Source organism: Salmo salar, chromosome 14, assembly GCF_965601325.2.
Source record: "Salmo salar chromosome 14, fSalSal1, whole genome shotgun sequence".
NCBI lineage: Eukaryota > Metazoa > Chordata > Actinopteri > Salmoniformes > Salmonidae > Salmo > Salmo salar.
Genome location: NC_138304.1, coordinates 101,319,534 through 101,345,910, shown reverse-complemented (window position 1 = coordinate 101,345,910; position 26,377 = coordinate 101,319,534). Strand labels below are relative to the sequence as shown.

At 42.1% G+C, this 26,377-nt stretch overlaps 2 protein-coding genes across 2 annotated transcripts in view; one reads left to right on the top strand and one right to left on the bottom strand.

The window, feature by feature from the left end:
* Positions 1–8,152: 8,152 nt before the first annotated feature.
* On the top strand, positions 8,153–11,252 carry LOC100136509 (tumor necrosis factor alpha). The gene is given in 4 exon segments (NM_001123617.1): positions 8,153–8,488; positions 8,861–8,888; positions 9,217–9,276; positions 9,764–11,252. Coding segments are annotated over 4 exon segments (735 nt in total). The 5' UTR covers positions 8,153–8,314; the 3' UTR covers positions 10,237–11,252.
* Positions 11,253–18,785: 7,533 nt separating this feature from the next.
* Positions 18,786–26,377, bottom strand: part of LOC106570681 (gamma-aminobutyric acid type B receptor subunit 1) — a 123,651-nt gene continuing 116,059 nt past the window's right edge. The window contains exon 18 of the mRNA XM_082961357.1: positions 18,786–24,833. Within this exon, the coding sequence (XP_082817483.1) occupies positions 24,549–24,833 (285 nt within the window). The 3' untranslated portion in view covers positions 18,786–24,548. The remainder of the gene's footprint in view (positions 24,834–26,377) is intronic.

Sequence of the window (26,377 nt, the reverse complement as noted above, 5' to 3'; positions counted from 1 at the left end):
CAGCATTCAACCGTATGGTGCTACAGAGGGTAGTGCGTACGGCCCAGTACATCACTGGAGCTAAGCTTCCTGCCATCTAGGACATTCAGTATACACTAGGCGACGTCAAAAGAAGGCCCAAAAAATTGTCAAAGACTCCAGTCACCCAGTTAATCGACTGTTCTCCCTGCTACCGCACGGCAAGCGGTACTGGAGCGCCAATTTCAGGACCAAAAGGCTCCTTAACAGCTTCTATCCCCAAGCCATAAGACTGCTGACCAGTTAATCAAATGGCAACCCGGACTTTTTACATTGACACCCCCCCCCATTTGTTTTTACACTGCTGCTACTTGCTGTTTATTATCTATGCGTAGTCACTTTACCCCTACCTACATGTACAAATGACCTCAACTAACCTGTACCCCCACACATACTCGGTACCGGTACCCCCTGTATATATCCTCCACATTGACTCGGTACCTGTACCCCCTGTATATAGCCTCCACACTGACTCGGTACCGGTACCCCTGTATATAGCCTCCACACTGACTCGGTACCGGTACCCCCTGTATATAGCCTCCACACTGACTCGGTACCGGTACCCCCTGTATATAGTCTCCACACTAACTCGGTACCGGTACCCCCTGTATATAGCCTCCACACTGACTCGGTACCGGTACCCCCTGTATATAGCCTCCACACTGACTCGGTACCGGTACCCCCTGTATATAGTCTCCACACTGACTCGGTACCGGTACCCCCTGTATATAGCCTCCACACTGACTCGGTACCGGTCCCCCCTGTATATAGTCTCCACACTGACTCGGTACCGGTACCCCCTGTATATAGTCTCCACACTGACTCGGTACCGCCTGTATATAGCCTCCACACTGACTCGGTCCCGGTACCCCCTGTATATAGTCTCCACATTGACTCTGTACCGGTCCCCCCTGTATATAGTCTCCACACTGACTCGGTACCGCCTGTATATAGCCTCCACACTGACTCAGTACCGGTACCCCCTGTATATAGCCTCCACACTGACTTGGTACCGATCCCCCCCTGTATATAGCCTCCACACTGACTCGGTACCGGTACCCCCTGTATATAGCCTCCACACTGACTCGGTACCGGTCCCCCCTGTATATAGTCTCCACACTGACTCAGTACCGGTACCCCCTGTATATAGCCTCGTTATTGTTATTATCCCGTTATTGTATTGCTTTTAAATGTTTATTTGGTAAATATTTTCTTAACTCTATTTCTTGAACTGCATTGTTGGTTAAGGGAAGTAAGCACTTCCCTTTTAAAGTCTACACCTGTTGTATTTGGTGCATGTGACAAATAAAGTTTTTGATTTGACAATTATATACATGATTTCAAGACCAGCTTTTAAATAGAGATTGAATAAAGGCCACTAAAAAGCTCTCATGGTTCAAGTTGAACCAAAGCTAGTAGGTAAAAAGATGGGTCTTCCCCTTGTTCTTATGTGAAGCTGACTCTCTCTCTTTGTCCTTTCATGTTGTCAAATTAGTCACCTAAAAATGCCCCACCTTCATCCCCTTTTACCTTTCTGGTGAAACCCACCTCCTCAGTGGGTAAACTCCTCTGCAGTGTTCCAGCCCAGTGGTGGTCTTGATGTGGTCGATCTGTAGCAAAACCATACGGTAGAATCATGTATTACTAGATTGACGAGGAAAATGTTTTATTTAATCCATTTTAGATTAAATATTTTTTTTAAAAGGGAAGGGGTCTGAATATTTTAAGAATTCACTGTAAATTCTCACATGCAAATTTCCTCATTTTCCAAATATGTGCTAAAAGATATGTGTCATGGCTGCTGTTTGTAATGGTGAATCAGTCACTTCCTTCCGTCTTTTTAAACTAGGCCAAGCACACGGGGGAGGGAGTCCTCGTCAAATTTTAAGTCACCATCTCCCCTCCTCTATAAGTATTTAATGCAAATGTATATACGGCATGAGAGATACTTATTTTACTTACTTTCTTATTTATGTAATAACAATTTGTTTTATTATCTATATCTTTGTATAGGGGAACTATAAGTAATAAAAGGTAATAATAAAACATTTAACTTTACTATGATATAATGTTCTATACAATTGCTGACCATAAAGTGTGATGTTTTGTGTCCATATTAGGACTGCCACAGTTTCATCCTGTTCTGTTTTGCCTCATCCATCTCGCTGATGTTTAATAACTGCAGTCACTCAGTGTAGTATTCAGAGATTATACTATAACAGTGTATGTAGTATTCAGAGATTATACTATAACAGTGTATGTAGTATTCAGAGATTATACTACAACAGTGTATGTAGTATTCAGAGATTATACTATAACAGTGTATGTAGTATTCAGAGATTATACTACAACAGTGTATGTAGTATTCAGAGATTATACTACAACAGTGTATGTAGTATTCAGAGATTATACTACAACAGTGTATGTAGTATTCAGAGATTATACTACAACAGTGTATGTAGTATTCAGAGATTATACTACAACAGTGTATGTAGTATTCAGAGATTATACTACAACAGTGTATGTAGTATTCAGAGATTATACTATAACAGTGTATGTAGTATTCAGAGATTATACTACAACAGTGTATGTAGTATTCAGAGATTATACTACAACAGTGTATGTAGTATTCAGAGATTATACTATAACAGTGTATGTAGTATTCAGAGATTATACTACAACAGTGTATGTAGTATTCAGAGATTATACTATAACAGTGTATGTAGTATTCAGAGATTATACTACAACAGTGTATGTAGTATTCAGAGATTATACTACAACAGTGTATGTAGTATTCAGAGATTATACTACAACAGTGTATGTAGTATTCAGAGATTATACTACAACAGTGTATGTAGTATTCAGAGATTATACTACAACAGTGTATGTAGTATTCAGAGATTATACTATAACAGTGTATGTAGTATTCAGAGATTATACTACAACAGTGTATGTAGTATTCAGAGATTATACTATAACAGTGTATGTAGTGTTCAGGGATTATACTATAAGTGTATGTAGCCTTGCTACTTTTATAGCCTCTCTACTGTATATAGCCTGTCTTTTTACTGTTGTTTTATTTCTTTACCTACCTATTGTTCACCTAATACCTTTTTTTGTGCTATTGGTTAGAGCATGTAAGTAAGCATTTCACTGTAAGGTCTACACCTGTTGTATTCGGCGCACGTGACAAATACACTTCAAATCAAAGTTAATGTAGTATTCAGAGATTATATTATAACAGTGTATGTAGTATACAGAGATTATACTATAACAGTGTATGTAGTATACAGAGATTATACTATAACAGTGTATGTAGTATACAGAGATTATACTATAACAGTGTATGTAGTATTCAGAGATTATACTATAACAGTGTATGTAGTGTTCAGAGATTATACTATAACAGTGTATGTAGTATACAGAGATTATACTATAACAGTGTATGTAGTGTTCAGAGATTATACTATAACAGTGTATGTAGTATTCAGAGATTATACTATAACAGTGTATGTAGTATTCAGAGATTATACTATAACAGTGTATGTAGTATTCAGAGATTATACTATAACAGTGTATGTAGTGTTCAGAGATTATACTATAACAGTGTATGTAGTGTTCAGAGATTATACTATAACAGTGTATGTAGTATTCAGAGATTATACTATAACAGTGTATGTAGTATACAGAGATTATACTATAACAGTGTATGTAGTATTCAGAGATTATACTATAACAGTGTATGTAGTATTCAGAGATTATACTATACCAACGTCAACAAACCCCAAACGTCCATAATCAGAAGTCTCAGCGGTAAAGATGATAAATAGTGACTGTGTATTATATCAATGGAAGAATATATTTGTAACTTTGTGATACAGTTACTCAGATGGCTGTCAGTTTGTGTGGATATTAGCAATTTATTTTTCTTATTCACAATAATATCCCTATGCGAGTCAGTGTCTGACTAGCCTCAGAAGCCCAGGCCTCTCACACAAAGATGGGATTTGGAAAGGAAGTGTCATCGACATAACTTAACAAATACAGACGCATGTAGAATATATAAATAAAGAGCTATATTTAGTGCTTCTGTTTTTTTTGTGTGAGGATGTTTGAATGGATGAGTACTAATAATGAGTTAGCAACATTATGTCACACACAGGATGGAAACAGAAACAATAAACATCCCATATAATCTCAGAACTACAATCTAACAAATCAATACTAATTTACATGAGTCATTCTTTCAACAGATTGCAATGTATACTGTTTGTCTGTATGAGCAAAATCTTAGATACCAAACAAGGTAAATCTACACTATATCACACATCGTATGGTATCCTTTTTTTTAATGTTCAATAAAAACATATTTAAAAAACAAATAAATCACACACACAAAAAAAAAAACATTGACGTAAACAGCCGCTCAACAGCCCTGGAGAATGTGTGCTATAGATGTCACTATATGGGCATTGGAGCTCACTGTTAAATTCAAATCTCCCTGTCATCATGTCTAGGCCAATATGACACCAATTTCATTGAAAAATGTGAAAATCAACTTGATCGGAGGTATACAACACACTCCCCGCCTCTCGTCATGAGCCGTCCGTTTCAGAGATCCACATACCAGATTTATTTTTTAACAGGATCATTAGCAGTTGAGTTTTAAGAGTATTTCTTGCGGCTACCTAGCTCAAATTCTAGACGTCGGATTAAAGCTTTGCTTATTACAACACTTCCTGTCTGTGTTTTACCTGCCATCTTATTCTGAGACACTGAAATGTAAATGTTTTTTTTTCAGGTATCACTTTTTCCATACACTTACCTCTGGAAGAGGAGTGTTTTACATGTTAGTTTATGTAATCCACTTTCATTATGAATATGATGGGGGTTATTATATAGAAATGAAACATCCCACTGTCATAACACCTGCTCCTATCCTTGCCAACATTATTATCAGTTGATGAGAAAAGGAATTTAAAAAACACACCTTCCCCCATCTTTCTTTCTTTCACATGCTTCTCTCCCTCCGTACCTTTGCTTATCTGTGGGTGAATGGGCTCTGTCACTCACACAGTACAGCACTGAGTATTGTCGAGACGTTGGCCCTTTACACACACAAGTTGTACAACTGATGTACAATGCATTTGGCACAACAGTTATTATACAACGGAGAGTTTCTATGCAAAAAACTAATTATGACCACGTTAAGCTTTGTGGAGACACTGTACAACACACAGGTTGGGGGGGGAAGAGTGCAGACAAACTGTATTATTCCACAGAAATATCTGTGAAATATCACGACCATTGTGTCAAATGTGATGTAGGCCTTCATTAGTTGTAGTACGGGATCAGTGAGAGGCCAAATCTAGTGCAGAGGCACGGTGCAATTTCATTTCCCGTTCAGTGGAAAGCCCAAACATAAAACATGAAAGACCAAAGAGAGAGAGAAGGACAACTTGACATACAGTGCATTCAGAGAGTGGGGTATTGTGTGTAGATTAATTAGGATTTTTTTGATTGAATACATTTTAGAATAAGGCTGTAATGTATCAAAATGTGGAAAAAGTAATGGAGTCTGAATACTCTCTGAATGCACTGTATGTCAAGTTGTCCTTCTCTCTCTCTTTGGTCTTTCATGTTTTATGTTTGGGCTTTCCACTGAACGGGAAATGAAATTGCACCGTGCGTCTGCACTAGATTTGGCCTCTCACTGATCCCGTACTACAACTAATGTAGGCCTACAACACATTTGACACAATGGTCGTGATATTTCACAAATATTTCTGTGGAATAATACAGTTTGTCTGCACTATTTTCAGACCCCATTACTTTTTCCACATTTTGATACATTACAGCCTTATTCTAAAATGTATTCAATCAAAAAAATCCTCATTAATCTACACACAATACCCCATAATGACAAAGCAAAAACAGGTTTTTAGAATTGTTTAGAAATGTATTACAAAAAAAAATGAAATACTATAAGTATTCAGACCATTTGCTATGAAACAGGAAATTGAGCTCTGGTGCATCCTGTTTCCATTGATCATCCTAGAGATGCATCTACAACTTGATTGGAGTCCACCTGTTGTAAATTGAATTGGACATGATTTGGAAAAGCACACACCCGTCTATGTAAGGTCCAACAGTTGACAGTGCATTTCAAAGCAAAAACCAAGCCATGAGGTCAACGGAATTGTCGGTAGAGCTCAGAGACAGGATTGTGTCGAGGCACAGATCTGGGGAAAATGTACCCCAAAACATTGCTGCAGCATTGAAGGTCCCCAAAAACACAGTGGCCTCCATCATTCTTAAATGGAAGAAGTTTGTAACCACCAAGACTCTTCCTAAAGCTGGCCACCCAGCCAAACTGAACAATCGGGGGAGAAGTGCTTTTGTCAGGGAGGTGACCAAGAACCTGATGGTCACTCTGACAGAGCTCCAGAGTTCCTCTGTGGAGATGGTTGTCCTTCTGGAAGATTCTCCGATCTCTGCAGCACTCTACCAATCAGACCTTTATGTTAGAGTGGACAGACGGAAGCCACTCCTCAGTAAAAGGCACATGGCAGCCCGCTTGGAGTTTGCCAAAAGGCACCTAAAGGACTCTCAGACCATGAGAAACAACATTCTCTGGTCTTGTGAAACCAAGATTGAACTCTTTGGCCTGAATGCCAAGCGTCACGTCTGGAGGAAACCTGGCATCATCCCTACTGTGACGCATTGTGGAGGCAGCACCATGCCTTGGATGTTTTTCAGCGGATCCTTGATGGAAACCTGCTCCAGAGAACTCAGGACCTCAGGCTGGGGCGAAGGTTCACCTTCCAACAGGACAACAACCCTAGGCACACAGCCAAGACAATGCAGGAGTGGCTTCGGGACAAGCCTCTGAAAGTCCTTGAGCCAGAACTTGAACCCGATCGAACATCTCTGGAGAGACCTGAAAATGGCTGTGCAGTGACGCTCCCCATCCAACCTGACAGAGCTTGAGAGGATATGCAGAGAAGAATGGGAGAAACTCCCCAAATACAGGTGTGCCAAGCTTGTAGAGTCATACCAAAGAAGACTCAAGGCTGTAATCACTGCCAAAAGGTGCTTCAACAAAATACTGAGTAAAGGGTCTGAATACTTATGTAAATGTGTTATTTCAGTTTTTTTTATTTTTAATACATTTGCAAAAATTTCTAAACCTGTTTTTGCTTCATCATTATGGGATAGTGTGTGTAGATTGAGGGGGAAAAAAACGATTTAATCCATTTTGGAATTAGGCTGTAACTTAACAAAATGTGGAAAAAGTCAAGAGGTCTGAGTACTTTCCCAAATGCACTGTAAGTGAAAATGCAACATTAACATAATGAAAATGATACCATTGCAGATAGCAACCATGACACATCTTTCTTTACCAATATGGCAAATGAGGATGTTTGCTTGTGAGAATGTATAGTCCAAATGTAACATTAACATACAAGTGTACTTCAGCATAGCAGTGATAATGTGCTTTACGTACACAAACACATTTACTTTCATCCTTTATATAAAAAAACCATCATACTAAAACTGCTACAACTTTTACTGAACTAAAATGATACCCCCCAACGTTGTCTGTTGCTCAATAGACTGCTCTGTCCTTAAAACCAGCCACCAGTGTTGATACTAATGGACATACAAAAGTAGAAGGCAGAAAATGTAAATGCCAAGAAAGAGCGACAAGAAAATCCCATAAAGTAAAACCCAATATGGAACAGAGTAAAAAAATAAAGTTTGATATATACGCTTTGGTGTTACTTGAGGTGTGTGAAAGAGAGAGAGTTCGTGTAAGATAGCTGTATGTGCATGCAGTGTTTTTTTTTAGTTTATTAGGATCCCCAGTAGCTCTTGCATGCAACAGCTACTCTTCCTGCGTGTGGGTGTGAAACTTCTTTTTTTTTTCAAGTGTGAAAAACGCCACAGGTTCCCCCAACCATTACACCAGTCCCCATGCCTCCTCCCCCCCAACTCTCTGTTCCTCTGCTTGCCTCCACTCTGACTGACATCACTGGAGTTTCCCAATAAGCTACATGTGTATATAACAGCAGCGCTCAGAGTATCAGTCAATCAAACACACCAACAGCAGGAGCATCACTACCTTCAAAACAACTTCTAATAAGACTTCTGGAGTTTAGCGTCACATTTTTACAAACTTCATAGACCGCAAAAAGAGCTTAACTGGCACGTGAACTCTCTTCGAATACTGCCTTGGTTTAAGTAGGTAAAGGAAGTTTCTACTCCAGGATCCACCGACAGTTCTACTAAAACGATGGAAGGTGATTGCAGCAGAGTGACGGTAGACTTGGAGAAGGGCCCTGTGTACCCGTCACCGATCGTGACCCTGGTACGGGAGAAGTCCACACGACAGTGGAGGCTGTGTGGTGCCCTGCTGGCAATGGCACTGTGTGTCTCAGCTGCACTTTTCAATACCTGGCACGGCAAGGTAAGAATATACATCCTATTATTTCTTAGCTTTTATTATTATTTATTATTATAAGCGGCACAATGTCTTGTTAAATCGATCTGAACTCCTTTGATGTGTTAATATCAAGAGTATTTCATCAGCAATTTGAGAAATAAAAATGTACTTTCATTTACATGTATTTACCTTGCAATTATTTATATGTATTTATATACTATACAGCTATATCACTATATATCTATGCATAACGTTGTATTTATTTGTATCCTCTGTAAATCTCTATATGTCTCTGCTTTAGCTCAGTATATTTCATATCTCCTGTTTAGCATCAATATGAAACCGATCGCAGGACTAACTCTTTCCTTATCTTTATTTCTCATTTCCTCTACTCAGAAACAAGATCCCATCGAGAAAGCTGATGGTGAGTTCATATCCCTTTTTTCTGTCACGTTCTACTGTTGGTGCTATATATATATATATATATATATATATATATGCTGCTACTCCCTTGACAAAGTGTGCATTCTAAATAGCATCCTATTCCTATTTTAGTGCACTACTTATGACCAGAGACCTACCCCCCCCCCCCCCATCGGCCCTGGTCAAAAGTAGTGCACTATATAGGGAATAGGGTGCAATTTAAGATACATTCTTGCAAGCTCTTAAAACCTCTCACATGTAGTTAGCTTGAGAAGATTCCCGACTTGTGAAGATGTTACTGTTTCTAAATCTCCATCTCCTTCCCTCAGAACTTCAGCATATGTTGAGACAACTCTCTGAAAACAGAAAGGCTGCCATTCATTTAGAAGGTAAGAGCACACTATCCAGTAATGCATTTGATGCCTGTCTGCACCCCAAATGATACCCTATTCCCTATTATAGTGCAGTAGTTTTGACCAGGGCTCATGTGTAAGGGGATCGAGTGCCATTTGAGATGTACTGCATTCAGCACAAAAGCGTCGGTCATTTCAACGGCACTATAGAACTGGAATGAATTTCTCTGCATGATGAATAGTGATGAATTTACACTGTGTAAATGTAGTATATTCAAATCAATTCACGCTTGACCCTTGACTTTAAAATGGGATAAGAAGCAGTGAATGAATCAAGCCTGTTTGACATACGATATAAGTCAAGGCATAACCTTCATCTCTTTTTGAAACTGCTCATTTACAACTTGCCTCAATAGAGATGGTGAGTCGAAGTGCTCCATGAGTCAATATCTACAGTGAATTATATTAATGTCCAACCTCTCTCTCTCTCTCTCTCTCTCTCTCTCCTCCCTTCCCCTTTTAGGTGAATACAACCCCAGTGGATCGTACAAGTCCTCAGTGGAGTGGACAGACAAAGAGGGCCAGGGATTCTCACAGGGGGGTCTTAAACTCAACAACAACGAGATTGTGATCCCCCAGATGGGTCTATACTTCGTCTACAGCCAGGCCTCTTTCCACGTCAGCTGCAAGGCCAACCCCAAGCATCCTAACAAGGACATGGTTCACCTGAGTAACACGGTCACGCGCTGGTCCCCAAGCTACGGCACCGAAGACAACAAGGTTTACCAGACGCTACTCAACTCTGTACGCACCGTGTGTAAGAAGTCTTCCAACAGCGAGGCTGCGAGTGAAGGGAAGTGGTATAATGCAGTGTATGTGGGAGCAGTGTTCAGCCTGGAGAGGGGAGACAGGCTCCGGACAGTCACAGAGAACAGGCTTCTGCCCCATCTGGAGAGTGGCGCTGGGAAGAACTTCTTTGGCGTGTTCGCCTTGTAAGACAAACAAAATGGCTGACGACAGAGAGGAAGGCTGTGTCCCAAATGCCAACCTATTCCCTATACTTTTGACAAGAGCTCTATGGGTGAATAATATACAGGGAATAGGTCACCATTTGGGATGCAGCCACAGTGTGAGGGAAAGATTGAACTGTTGGAGGGGGAAAAGGTAGCTAATTACATGAAGAAGAAGATACGGGAAGGTTACCTGATAGGAGTCAGGGCGTTTCATCTACTGTAGTTGACTGAAGTTAAGGCATTGTTGTTTTATGTTAAAGCCAATGCTTTTCTACTCTTTTGTCAAAGATGAGGAATCATAGCCTGGGTACCAGTCTGTTTGTGCCATCATGCCACTTCTTGCCACCCTTTGACATGCCAAACATTGGCTTGCACGACAGCATGGAGTAGTCAAGAGCACAAACAGATCTGGGACCACGCTAGAGGAATTATACCAACCTATGTAAACTGTAGCAGTTTATATATACTTGGGGTTCATTGTATAACAGATGTGTTACTGTGGTGTTACCATGGCAGCATATTTCTATAATGTTAAAGTACTATGTACTGAACTAGTGTTACTCTCAGGACCTGCTGCTGAACTACCATCCACAGCACGCAAACCAACCGTATTATGTCCTTTTATCTGAAGGAATTCTGACGACGATTCAATGTATTTTTAGCATTTTGATATACGCTGCTACATCTTATTGAGAAGTTAAAATAGTTTGTAATTGATTCTGAATGAATCATGTCTTTCTCTTTTTATTAATATAGCTATTATTATTTATCATTTATTTATTCATTATAGTTGTATTGTTGTCTATATATATTGTTATTTAAATGGAATTTGACAATATTTATTTTATTTATTTATTTAATTTATTTGAAGTGTCTAATATCTAATTGTTATGTTATTTAATTGCATTTTATAGAGTAATTGTATTGTATTTATTTATTTAACTTGTGCTGTTGAGTCAATACCTCAATAAAATTATAAAGAAAAAAGGACAAACCATTTATTGTATGTGAATCAATTATGATCATTCATGAACAGTTTATGCAACATTGACTTCACATCACTTAATGATAGTCACTATTTTGAGATTCTACAGCCACGCTTTTTTTCCAGAAAAAAAAAAAACTGTTGGATCTTTTACAAAAGGAATTTCATAACTGGTCAGATGACCGTGCTCTGTGGGTCTTTAACTGATGCTGAAATGGTTCTAGCACTGGGAAAAACCTTGTAAATCATGATCAAGTCATAGTAGCAATTTCTATCAGCACGACATCCTAAAAATAGTTCTCTATGCTTTCATGGAATGATTAGCGCTTCTGTTGATCTTATCTCATTTGTATTAGCATACATTTGCAATGGCACCTCAACTAAAATTAACTCACTGGCTGTTTCCATTGCAGTCACTTCCTCAACAGCAAATGTGGTTAGTGACAAGGGTAACTCCCTCTCCAAATGGAGGCATGACTGATATGCGTAGGAGTTAGCAACGACGACATCACAAGCAGAGTGGGGCTACTGGGCTTCTTTTGCTGGTAATTATCCCATGCTTTTCCTCCTGCTCCGACCCATCTCCTCCTAATCCGACCCATCTCCTCCTAATCCGACCCATCTCCTCCTGCTCCGACCCATCTCCTCCTAATCCGACCCATCTCCTCCTAATCCGACCCATCTCCTCCTAATCCGACCCATCTCCTCCTAATCCGACCCATCTCCTCCTGCTCCGACCCATCTCCTCCTAATCCGACCCATCTCCTCCTGCTCCGACCCATCTCCTCCTAATCCGACCCATCTTCTCCTGCTCCGACCCATCTCCTCCTAATCCGACCCATCTCCTCCTAATCCGACCCATCTCCTCCTGCTCCGACCCATCTCCTCCTGCTCCTACACATCACACACACCATAACCACTTTTCATCCCTGTTTCCATGTATATATTACCATTAGTATTTTACCATAAGTATATATACTGTATATATTCCTGCTACCAGTCACTTTTCACCCCTGTTTCCTTGTATATCCGCCTATCACGCCTACACTGAAACACACACACATGCTACTGCCATACTGTTTACTATTATAAGTTGTATTAATTATTCTGCTACCAGTCACTTTCTCCTAATCCCTGCCTACATTTACATATCTACCTCAATTACTCCAGTATCCCTACACATGTAGTACTGGCACCCTGTATATAGCTTCGTCTCTGTGGCACTGAACATTCAACTTGTATATAGCTTCTTTTCTTATTTCTTGTGTTAAAAAAAAAACAATATTAGTTATACTATTTTGATATTGATTACTGCACTGTTGGGTAGGTCTTACAAGGTCTGCCCCTTAAGCATTTCACTGTACTTGTGCAAGTGACTCAAAATACAAAAGGCACTCGCACATCTGAGCAATCTGTTTTGCAGGTGCATGGTAACAGTTGAACAAGATGAAGGAATATTTTTACTTTTTCCCTCACTCAACTTTTTTCCTCACTCAACTTTTTTCATTCATCCCCGGAGGTTTTATCTGGACATGGTTCGTCAGGACTTCAAACAGCCGAAGCTAAGTAACATTAACATGATGCCTTCTAATTGCAGTCGTTGTACTTATAATATACAGGAGAACGATCGCCTTACGGCAAGGATAGCTGTGCTGCAAGCCCAGCTTCAGACGCGATCGTTAGGCAAGGGTAATTTCAGTGTAGGAAAGGATGAAACAGCGTCTGTGCCACCAGTAAGTACAGATAGTAACGTTAGTATAAACCCCCTCGCACGGTCCCCGCAGCCGGACATCTTTCTCATGGCTTCTGGAGGGAAACGCTGTAGGAATGCTCAACCGGTGTCGCTTATTCAGCCGACAGAAACTTTCAACCGGTTCTCCCCATTAAGCGAGTCGGAGGCCGAGACTTCTCTGGTCTCTACTCCTCCCGTTGTGGGGTCTGAGACGCCGACGGCTCCCACCATTAGCTCTGACAAATTGAAAACCCTAGTCATTGGCGACTCCATTACCCGCAGTATTAGACTTAAAACTAATCATCCAGCGATCATACACTGTTTACCAGGGGGCAGGGCTACCGACGTTAAGGCTAATCTAAAGACGGTGCTGGCTAAAGCTAAAACTGGCGAGTGTAGAGAGTATAGAGATATTGTTATCCACGTCGGCACCAACGATGTTAGGATGAAACAGTCAGAGGTCACCAAGCGCAACATAGCTTCAGCGTGTAAATCAGCTAGAAAGATGTGTCGGCATCGATTAATTGTCTCTGGCCCCCTCCCAGTTAGGGGGAGTGATGAGCTCTACAGCAGAGTCTCTCAACTCAATCGCTGGTTGAAAACTGTTTTCTGCCCCTCCCAAAAGATAGAATTTGTAGATAATTGGCCCTCTTTCTGGGACTCACCCACAAACAGGACCAAGCCTGGCCTGTTGAGGAGTGACGGACTCCATCCTAGCTGGAGGGGTGCTCTCATCTTATCTACGAACATAGACAGGGCTCTAACTCCTCTAGCTCCACAATGAAATAGGGTGCAGGCCAGGCAGCAGGCTGTTAGCCAGCCTGCCAGCTTAGTGGAGTCTGCCACTAGCACAGTCAGTGTAGTCAGCTCAGCTTCCCCCATTGAGACCGTGTCTGTGCCTCGATCTAGGTTGGGCAAAATTAAAAATGGCGGTGTTCGCTTTAGCAATCTCACTAGTATAAAGACCTCCTCCATTCCTGCCATTATTGAAAGAGATTGTGATACCTCACATCTCAAAATTGGGTTACTTAATGTTAGATCCCTCACTTCCAAGGCAGTTATAGTCAATGAACTAATCACTGATAATAATCTTGATGTGATTGGCCTGACTGAAACATGGCTTAAGCCTGATGAATTTACTGTGTTAAATGAGGCCTCACCCCCAGGTTACATTAGTGACCATACCCCCCGTGCATCCGGCAAAGGCGGAGGTGTTGCTAACATTTACGATAGCAAATTTCAATTTACAAAAAAAAAAACAACAATGACGTTTTCGTCTTTTGAGCTTCTAGTCATGAAATCTATGCAGCCTACTCACTCACTTTTTATAGCTACTGTTTATAGGCCTCCTGGGCCATATGCAGTGTTCCTCACTGAGTTCCCTGAATTCCTATCGGATCTTGTAGTCATAGCAGATAATATTCTAATTTTTGGTGACTTTAACATTCACATGGAAAAGTCCACAGACCCACTCCAAAAGGCTTTCGGAGCCATCATCGACTCAGTGGGTTTTGTCCAACATGTCTCTGGACCTACTCACTGCCACAGTCATACTCTGGACCTAGTTTTGTCCCATGGAATAAATGTTGTGGATCTAAATGTTTTTCCTCATAATCCTGGACTATCGGACCACCATTTTATTACGTTTGCAATTGCAACAAATAATCTGCTCAGACCCCAACCAAGGAGCATTAAAAGTCGTGCTATAAATTCTCAGACAACCCAAAGATTCCTTGATGCCCTTCCAGACTGCCTCTGCCTACCCAAGGACATCAGAGGACAAAAATCAGTTAACCACCTAACCGAGGAACTCAATTTAACCTTGCGCAATACCCTAGATGCAGTTGCACCCCTAAAAACTAAAAACATCTGTCATAAGAAACTAGCTCCCTGGTATACAGAAAATACACGAGCTCTGAAGCAAGCTTCCAGAAAATTGGAACGGAAATGGCGCCACACCAAACTGGAAGTCTTCCGACTAGCTTGGAAAGACAGTACCGTGCAGTATCGAAGAGCCCTTACTGCTGCTCGATCATCCTATTTTTCCAACTTAATTGAGGAAAATAAGAACAATCCGAAATTTCTTTTTGATACTGTCGCAAAGCTAACTAAAAAGCAGCCTTCGCAAATGGAGGATGGCTTTCACTTCAGCAGTAATAAATTTATGAACTTCTTTGAGGAAAAGATCATGATCATTAGAAAGCAAATTACAGACTCCTCTTTAAATCTGGGTATTCCTCCAAAGCTCCATTGTCCTGAGTCTGCACAACTCTGCCAGGACCTAGGATCAAGGGAGATACTAAAGTGTTTTAGTACTATATCTCTTGACGCAATGATGAAAATAATCATGGCCTCCAAACCCTCAAGCTGCATACTGGACCCTATTCCAACTAAACTACTGAAAGAGCTGCTTCCTGTGCTTGGCCCTCCTATGTTGAACATAATAAACGGCTCTCTATCCACCGGATGTGTACCAAGCTCACTAAAAGTGGCAGTAATAAAGCCTCTCTTGAAAAAGCCGAATCTTGATCCAGAAATTATAAAAAACTATCGGCCTATATCGAATCTTCCATTCCTCTCCAAAATTTTAGAAAAAGCTGTTGCACAGCAACTGACTGCCTTCCTGAAGACAAACAATGTATACGAAACGCTTCAGTCTGGTTTTAGACCCCATCATAGCACTGAGACTGCACTTGTGAAGGTGGTAAATGACCTTTTAATGACGTCAGACCGAGGCTCTGCATCTGTCCTCGTGCTCCTAGATCTTAGTGCCGCTTTTGATACCATCGATCACCACATTCTTTTGGAGAGATTGGAAACCCAAATTGGTCTACATGGACAAGTTCTGGCCTGGTTTAGATCTTATCTGTCGGAAAGATATCAGTTTGTCTCTGTGAATGGTTTGTCCTCTGACAAATCAATTGTAAATTTCGGTGTTCCTCAAGGTTCCGTTTTAGGACCACTATTGTTTTCACTATATATTTTACCTCTTGGGGATGTCATTCGAAAACATAATGTTAAATTTCACTGCTATGCAGACGACACACAGCTGTACATTTCAATGAAACATGGTGAAGCCCCAAAATTGCCCTCGCTAGAAGCCTGTGTTTCAGACATAAAGAAGTGGATGGCTGCAAACTTTCTACTTTTAAACTCGGACAAAACAGAGATGCTTGTTCTAGGTCCCAAGAAACAAAGAGATCTTCTGTTGAATCTGACAATTAATCTGGATGGTTGTACAGTCGTCTCAAATAAAACTGTGAAGGACCTCGGCGTTACTCTGGACCCTGATCTCTCTTTTGAAGAACATATCAAGACTGTTTCAAGGACAGCTTTTTTCCATCTACGTAACATTGCAAAAATCAGAAATGTTCTGTCCAAAAATGACGCAGAAAAATTAATCCATGCTTTTGTTACTTCTAGGCTGGACTACTGCAATGCTCTACTTTCCGGCTACCCGGATAAAGCACTAAATAAACTTCAGTTAGTGCTAAATACGGCTGCTAGAATCCTGACTAGAACCAAAAAATTTGATCATATTACTCCAGTGTTAGCCTCCCTACACTGGCTTCCTGTTAAGGCAAGGGCTGATTTCAAGGTTTTACTGCTAACCTACAAAGCATTACATGGGCTTGCTCCTACCTATCTTTCCGATTTGGTCCTGCCGTACATACCTACACGTACGCTACGGTCACAAGACGCAGGCCTCCTAATTGTCCCTAGAATTTCTAAGCAAACGGCTGGAGGTAGGGCTTTCTCCTATAGAGCTCCATTTTTATGGAATGGTCTGCCTACCAATGTGAGAGACGCAGACTCAGTCTCAACCTTTAAGTCTTTACTGAAGACTTATCTCTTCAGTAGGTCCTATGATTAAGTATAGTCTGGCCCAGGAGTGTGAAGGTGAACGGAAAGGCTGGAGCAACGAACCGCCCTTGCTGTCTCTGCCTTGCCGGTTCCCCTCTTTCCACTGGGATTCTCTGCCTCTAACCCTTTTACAGAGGCTGAGTCACTGGCCTACTGGTGTTCTTCCATGCCGTCCATGGGAGGGGTGCGTCACTTGAGTGGGTTGAGTCACTGACGTGGTCTTCCTGTCTGGGTTGGCGCCCCCCCCCCCCCCCCCCTTGGGTTGTGCCATGGCGGAGATCGTTGTGGGCTATACTCGGCCTTGTCTTAGGACGGTAAGTTGGTGGTTGGAGACATCCCTCTAGTGGTGTGGGGGCTGTGCTTTGGCAAAGTGGGTGGGGTTATATCCTGCCTGTTTGGCCCTGTCCGGGGGTATCATCGGATGGGGCCACAGTGTCTTCTGATCCCTCCTGTCTCAGCCTCCAGTATTTATGCTGCAGTAGTTTATGTGTCGGGGGGCTAGGGTCAGTCTGTTACATCTGGAGTATTTCTCTTGTCTTATCCGGTGTCCTGTGTGTATTTAAATATGCTCTCTCTAATTCTCTCTTTCTCTCTTTCTGTCTTTCTCTCGGAGGACCTGAGCCCTAGGACCATGCCTCAGGACTACCTGGTATGATGACTCCTTGCTGTCCCCAGTCCACCTGGCCGTGCTGCTGCTCCAGTTTCAACTGTTCTGCCTGCGGCTATGGAACCCTGACCTGTTCACCGGACGTGCTTGTTGCACCCTCGACAACTACTATGATTATTATTATTTGACCATGCTGGTCATTTATGAACATTTTAACATTTTAACATTTTGACCATGTTCTGTTTTAATATCCACCCTGCACAGCCAGAAGAGGACTGGCCACCCCTCATAGCCTGGTTCCTCTCTAGGTTTCTTCCTAGGTTTTTGGCCTTTCTAGGGAGTTTTTCCTAGGGAGTTTTTCCTAGCCACCGTGCTTCTTTCACATGCTTTGCTTGCTGTTTGGGGTTTTAGGCTGGGTTTCTGTACAGCACTTTGAGAATATCAGCTGATGTACGAAGGGCTATATAAAAATAAATTTGATTTGAAGGAAAAATAGCTTTTGTGAATAAAAAATACAAAAATCACTAAAGCTTATTAAGCTACGTAAAGCTTATTAAAGATCAGCGATACTATCAAGAGCAGTATGCGGTTTCCTTTTTCCTTCAACTTGTGCATGTGACAAAACAAACAACAAACAACTTTTTAAAAAGAGCCCTATGGGTTTCCTTATGAATCCTGGTCAAAAGTAGTGCACTATTTACGGAAAAGGGTGCCATTTGGGACGCAGTGTATGAATGGAGGCAGAGGCCCTGGGGAATCCAGGCAGAGGCCCTAGGGAATCCAGGCAGAGGCCCTAGGGAATCCAGGCAGAGGCCCTGGGGAATCCAGGCAGAGGCCCTGGGGAATCCAGGCAGAGGCCCTGACTCAGGGACAATCTTCATAAGAAAGAAGGAAGTAGTGAAAGACAGGAGGAGTGGAAGAAGTAGAACAGGTAAGAAGACAAGACTGTCAAGACGTCATCTAGAGGTCATATTATTGATCTCTCTGTGTGTGTGTGTGTGTGTGTGTGTGTGTGTGTGTGTGTGTGTGTGTGTGTGTGTGTGTGTGTGTGTGTGTGTGTGTGTGTGTGTGTGTGTGTGTGTGTGTAGCATACGTCCTTTGTGATCCATGTTCTTTCCTTTGATAGATCTGTAGTCATTGATGCTCTGTATATTCCTCAAAGTGATAAATCTGGATTTATCTATCTGCAGACAATGAACTATTAGGACTTAATAAATACCTACTCCGTTATTGGACTGTTACTCCGACCAAAAAGACATGTCCATCATCAAATACATCACATACAATTATACAACACAATGTGAATATATTATGCAAATAAAAACATACTTTATTTTTCATATAATCACCCCTTTTGCATTTCACATCTCAAATGTTAACCAGCAGTATATATATATATATATATAATTCAAATACCATATGTATACCACGTATGTATGAGCAAGATAATACATTGTTAATAATAATCATTTACACAATGTCAATATTGTGCACATCCTCGTTTCGTATAAACATCACACAGAGACAGCTATACATTTACATACAGAATACTGACAACCATATGTACAGATGGGCACCATAATGGATTGTAAACAAAGGATCTGACATGAGGACAAGGGTTGTACGATGTTCTCGTTATAACGCGTACATTACAGCTTCATAAGTGCTACTCAGAGATTCATAAGTGCTTACAACAAGACAACTCATATCACAGTCATTTAACAAGCTGGATACTGCGCCACACTAGGGTCTAGAGAATGAACATGAGGCTAGAGTTCAAAGGTCAAGCAAGGCCAAGTCTAACATTCCAGAGTCTTAAGAAAGGTCAAAAGGTCATATAACCCACTAACCCAGTTGCCATAAGACTTCATGAATATGGAAGATGTTCTTATGATGGTGTATTGTACTCTAATATTATATAGGTAGTAAAAGTCAAAAAAACAAAAAACATCTGGATAAAAATATAAGCTTTATAAATGAGCAGAGGGGCTGTTACTAGAACTGGTGCTGCATTGTACTGGTCCAGAGAGGGAGATGCTCTGTGTGCTGTATGCCTGTTTAAATCAACATTGTTTTTCCTCAACATCACAAAGCTGACAATCTAGTCCATCCTAGGGACCCTGGTCAAAAGTAGTGCACTACTACCCTATAGACCCTGGTCAAAAGTAGTGCACTACTACCCTATAGACCCTGGTCAAATGTAGTGCACTACTACCCTATAGACCCTGGTCAAAAGTAGTGCACCACTACCCTATAGACCCTGGTCAAAAGTAGTGCACTACTACCCTATAGACCCTGGTCAAAAGTAGTGCACCACTACCCTATAGACCCTGGTCAAAAGTAGTGCACCACTACCCTATAGATCCTGGTCAAAAATAGTGCACCACTACCCTATAGACCCTGGTCAAAAGTAGTGCACTACTACCCTATAGACCCTGGTCAAAAGTAGTGCACTACTACCCTATAGACCCTGGTCAGAAGTAGTGCACTACTACCCTATAGACCCTGGTCAAAAGTAGTGCACTACTACCCTATAGACCCTGGTCAAAAGTAGTGCACCACTACCCTATAGACCCTGGTCAAAAGTAGTGCACTACTACCCTATAGACCCTGGTCAAAAGTAGTGCACCACTACCCTATAGACCCTGGTCAAAAGTAGTGCACTACTACCCTATAGATCCTGGTCAAAAGTAGTGCACTACTACCCTATAGACCCTGGTCTAAAGTAGTGCACTACTACCCTATAGACCCTGGTCAGAAGTAGTGCACTACTACCCTATAGACCCTGGTCTAAAGTAGTGCACTACTACCCTATAGACCCTGGTCAAAAGTAGTGCACTACTACCCTATAGACCCTGGTCTAAAGTAGTGCACTACTACCCTATAGACCCTGGTCAAAAGTAGTGCACTACTACCCTATAGACCCTGGTCTAAAGTAGTGCACTACTACCCTATAGACCCTGGTCAAAAGTAGTGCACTACTACCCTATAGACCCTGGTCTAAAGTAGTGCTCTTAGTGTACAGGGTGCCATTTCAAACACAACCAACATCATCTCACCCACACACTCAGTCACCCAGCCACCCACCCAGCCACCCACCCAGTCACCCACCCAGCCACCCACCCAGTCACCCACCCACTTAGTCACCCACTCAGTCACCCAGCCACCCACTCAGCCAGTCACCCACCCAGTCACCAACCCACTCAGCTCTCTCGTTGTTGAACCTGTCTGGTTTCACAGAACCTTGAAACAGCACATGAATGGAGCTTACGGCAAATAGCAAATGAGCCTGGGATCGAGATTACAACACTGGTTGACCCACACTGAGAAGGCAAATACAGTCATTTGAAACAGGCACTGAGAAAGGTACCTGAAAACACATACAGGGTATGGTCTCACTTTGTGCTAGTGGCATCACGTTGGACTAAAATATTTAGGGGAAGTGTTACTTTCTGTCTGTCTCTAAAAACTACAGCGCTAAAAAGTCCTTCCTCGTTGACATTGTTTTACAAGACAAACATGAAACCATATAGCAGAACCAGCAAAAACAAGAAAACAAAACAGAGAACTGCTGATGAGAGGGTTTGGCCAATGATGTTGTTTGAGGAGTTTAGTACATGCCAGGAGCTACGTTTTACCTAATACTGGGTTTATGGTGAACAGAAATGAATAGCTAGGAAGAATATCCTATGTGTTGTCAATGCGTTTAACAATTTGCTAAAGCAGAGTCCTGCTGTGGCAGGTGTCATTGAGGAAGTATCTGGATCATCAGTGGTTAAATTTAAACAGTGTCCCAAATGGCACCCTATTCCCTACATAGTGCACTACTTTTGACCAGAACCCTATGGGCCCTAGTGCACTAAATAGGGAATAGGGAGACACTTGGGACACCTTTAAAGTTTTTAGCCGGAGCTGAAAAAAATAAAAAATAAACTTGGATAAATGTATGTATACACTTGTACGGCTTGTGCAGCATAACATATGGGCTCCTGAGTGGTGCAGTGGTCTAAGGCTGCATCTCAGTGCAAGAGGTGTCACTACAGACACTCTGGTTCGAATCCAGGCTGTAATCACAACCGGCTGTGATTGGGAGTCCCATATTGGCCCAGAATCGTCCGGGTTTGGCCGGTGTAGGCCGTCATCCTAGTTAAGTAAAGGTAAAACAATATATATATATATATATATATATATATGATTATTTTTGACACAATCGTAAAGTACTACCTCCTCCAAGCTCTAACAATTGGAGCCCAACTAATGCCAAATGTTCAGAAGGGCTAAAATAGAATAATTGAATTTGACTGTTGGTTGTATTATATTGCACATTAATCATACTTTGTTTTGACCTGTTATAGGGTTGCAAAACAATGGTAATTGGTAATTCCTCAAATTCCCAGGTTTTCCAGAATTCAGTTGTAAGATTCTAAATTTCCAGTTTATTCCTTCCTGATTCCGGGAATTTTCCAACCAGGTTTGCTAGAAAAACTGGAAATTTTCCAAACGGAATTTCTGAAAAACTTGGGAATTCAGGGAATGTTGGAACCTGTTTTCTCCAGTTACATTCCTATTTGGTTTGTCTTTTTGGACACCTCTGTCTGTCTCATCATCTGTGAAATCTATTCCGGCAACAGCTGTGGCCTAGTATTACAACAACTGTTTCAGTGTTGCTCAGGCTCAGCTTTATGAATTACCCAGTCAGGCAGCACTTCATCTGCTGCAATCAGGACAATTTAAATACTTTCTAGTGAAGGACGAAAAGCCTGCAGCCCACAAACAGATGATTCTGCAGCTGGAATACATCCCAACTCTAAAGCAGTCTCTTGAATAAAGAAATAGGATCCTCAAAAAAAAAAAAAGGTTTTTAACATAGAGACATTTAAGTATACATTTTGCATGGGATGGAAAAATATATTGGAGATTACGTTGAAGTTGTATAGACAGCAGATCTGGTAAATGTTTACGACAAAGACGAACAGGTCAGTCTTGATGTCTCTGTACAATCACGAGCTTGTCTTACAGATTCTCCTGTAATGTTCAAAGTGCTGCTGTAGCATCCACATGCAGTAAACACGTATTATTGGTACATAATAAATATGATGGATGTGTAGTCACAACATTAGCACCACTCTTGTATCCCTCTCTAGACACTATACATATATACACACCAAATCCCTTGTGGCTAATTTATGCCTCATGCTCTGAGGGCAGCAGACGCAGAACTGTTTACTTTATCGGAAATTATAGACCGCATGAGTATGTTGTTCTTATTTCTCACAAATAAATATGGAATGATTGCATTTATTGGACACCAGGGGGAGGAAGAGACAGAAAGACAGAGCGAGAGAGAGAGTGAGAGAGAGAGAGAGAGAGTGAGAGAGAGAGTGAGAGAGCGAGAGAGCCAGAGAGAGAGAGAGAGAGTGAGAGAGAGAGTGAGAGAGCGAGAGAGCCAGAGAGAGAGAGTGAGAGAGAGAGAGAGAGAGAGAGAGTGAGAGAGAGAGTGAGAGAGCCAGAGAGAGAGAGTGAGAGAGAGAGAGAGAGAGAGAGAGAGAGAGAGAGAGAGAGAGTGAGAGAGCCAGAGAGAGTGAGTGAGAGAGAGACAGAGAGAGAGAGAGTGAGAGAGAGAGTGAGAGAGCGAGAGAGCCAGAGAGAGAGAGTGAGAGAGAGAGAGAGAGAGAGAGAGAGTGAGAGAGCCAGAGAGAGAGAGAGTGAGAGAGCGAGTGAGAGAGCGAGAGAGAGAGCGAGAGAGCGAGAGAAAGAGAGAATGAGAGAGCGAGAGAACGAGAGAGCGAGAGAGCAAGAGAGCGAGAGTGAGAGAGAGCGATAGAGCGAGAGAGAGAGAGAACGAGAGAGTGAGAGAGAGAGAGAACGAGAGAGTGATAGAGAGAGAGAGAGAGAGAGAGAGAGAGAGAGAGAGAGTGAGAGAACGAGTGAGAGAGCGAGAGAGAGAGCGAGAGAAAGAGAGAATGAGAGAGCGAGAGAACGAGAGAGCGAGAGAGCAAGAGAGCGAGAGTGAGAGAGAGCGAGAGAGAGAGAGAACGAGAGAGTGATAGAGAGAGAGAGTGATAGAGAGAGAGAGAGAGAGAGAGAGAGAGAGAGAGAGAGAGAGAGAGAGGTAAAAACAACAATTCTATGTGCTTTCTGTTTTCCCTTCTTCAAATCTCTTTGCACAATTTCAATTGGTCTCTTCAGAAGCTATCCCCCTCTCTTTAAGTTGTCTTCAGGTACGGCCTGTCTGATCTTTCTCATTCAATAAATTGGATCACCGTTTGACTCCTGTTGCCCCCTCTACCTATCACTAACCCTCTGATCACTACCTCACCTATCACTAACCCTCTGATCCCTACCTCACCTATCACTAACCCTCTGATCCCTACCTTACCTATCACTAACCCTCTGATCACTACCTTACCTATCACTAACCCTCTGATCACTACCTCACCTATCACTAACCCTCTGATCACTACCTCACCTATCACTAACCCTCTGATCACTAACCCTCTGATCACTACCTTACCTACCACTAACCCTCTGATCACTACCTCACCTATCACTAACCCTCTGATCACTACCTTACCTATCACTAACCCTCTGATCACTACCTTACCTATCACTAACCCTCTGATCCCTACCCTGCCTATCACTAACCCTCTGATCACTACCTCACCTATCACTAACCCTTTGATCACTACCTTACCTATCACTAACCCTCTGATCACTACCTTACCTATCACTAACCCTCTGATCACTACCTCACCTATCACTAACCCTTTGATCACTACCTCACCTATCACTAACCCTCTGATCCCTACCTCACCTATCACTAACCCTCTGATCCCTACCTTACCTATCACTAACCCTCTGATCACTACCTTACCTATCACTAACCCTCTGATCCCTACCTTGCCTATCACTAACCCTCTGATCACTAACCCTCTGATCACTACCTTACCTACCACTAACCCTCTGATCACTACCTCACCTAGTCACTGCCTCTCTTCCTTCCTCTACCCCGTCTCTTACCCCCTCACCCAATTACTCGTCCTTCCATTCATTCTTCATTCACTAACTTATACCCTCTTTCAAACACTCTTCCTCTCCTCCTATCGTTCACTTGTAGAGGAGCTGTAACCGGCTGGTGTGGCAGTTGTTTCTCCTGATCTTCCCATCGGGCTGATAGAGGTTGGAGGAGTTGGAGAACGATGGAGGGAGGGAGTGGTTGTCTGAGGTGGGGTTGGGGTACCCCGGTGGGGGAATGAGGGATTTGGGGTCATTCGAGGGGACGGGGAGAAGGGGCGTGCTGTGGTTCTGGTTGACTGTGGAGGGTCGTCTTCGGGAGCGGAGGGCTTGTCGCTCCACCAACTGGTTTCGAAGCTCTGACACCCTCTCTTCTTTCTGTGAATGAGAGAGAGAGAGAGAGAGAGAGAGAGAGAGAGAGAGAGAGAGAGAGAGAGAGAGAGAGAGAGAGAGAGAAGAGTGTGTCAGAGATAGAAAGACCACTGCACAACAGCAGAACCTGAGACGGAGCTGCATTTCCTGACAACATTTCTAAAATATAAAACAATTAGAGTGTGTCATTTTCCCAAATTTGAAACCCTTATTCAAGGTTTCAAAGACCTCTCTGATGAGGATAGGCTACCCGTCCTGCTGGGGGAGGACGCAGAGAGCTGTGGGTTGGCAGCGCACTACATTGCTGCCTGCAATAAGTTGTCCTCTACTGTGTGCTTATTGTTATTGTTGAATGTATGGTTATTTTGACCCTTGGTTATTGTTGTTACTGTTGTACCGTTGACAATTTTGATTCTCATTTTTATTTATTTTTAGATTGTAAATATCCAAAATAAGCTTTGGCAATATGTACATTGTTATGTCATGCCAATAAAGCGAATTGAAAAAGAGAGAGAGAAAGAGTGAGAAAGAGCGAGAAAGAGAGAAAAGAGAGAGAGAAAGAGAGAGAGAGAGAGAGAGAGAGAGAGAGACAGAGAGAGAGACAGAGAGAGAGAGAGAGAGAGACAGAGAGAGAGAGAGAGAGACAGAGAGAGAGAGAGAGAGAGAAAGCGAGAGAAAGAGAGAGAGAGAGAGAGAGAGAGAGAGACAGAGAGAGAGAGAAAGAGAGAGAGACAGAGAGAGAGACAGAGAGAGAGAGAAAGAGACAGAGAGAGAGAAGAGAGAGAAAGAGAGAGAGAGAGAGAGAGACAGAGAGAGAGAGAGAGAGAGAGAGAGACAGAGAGACAGAGAGAGAGAGAGAGAGAGAGAGAGAGAGACAGAGAGAGAGAGAGAAAGCGAGAGAAAGAGAGAGAGAGAGAGAGACAGAGAGAGAGAGAGAAAGAGAGACAGAGAGAGTGAGAGAGAGAGAGAGACAGAGAGAGAGACAGAGAGAGAGACAGAGAGAGAGACAGAGAGAGAGAGAGAGACAGAGAGAGAGAGAGAGAGAAAGCGAGAGAAAGAGAGAGAGAGAGAGAGAGAGACAGAGAGACAGAGAGAGAGAGAGAGAGAGAGAGACAGAGAGAGAGAGAGAGAGAGAGAGAGAGAGAGAGCAGAGAGAGAGAGAGAGAGACAGAGAGAGAGAGACAGAGAGAGAGAGAGAGAGAGAGAGAGAGAGAGAGAGAGAGACAGAGAGAGACAGAGAGAGTGAGAGCGCGTAATATTCAAAGTGAATGATGACCTATGTTGTATCTGGTTGATGTTTATTGTCATGAGTGTTGTCCTGGAGGCAGAACCCAAGGGGCCAGCTGCAAAGTCAAAATTGTCTGTATCATAAAAACAAATTAGAACAAAAATGAGCTTTTTGACCTTAATTTAAGGTTACGGTAAGGCATTAGGTTTAGCAATGTGGTTAAGGTTAGGGTTAACATAGGATTTTATGACTTTGTGGGTATTCCAGCTAGTGCTGCCTCCAGTACATGAGTCGACTCAATAAATTCTAACCTGCTATCCTT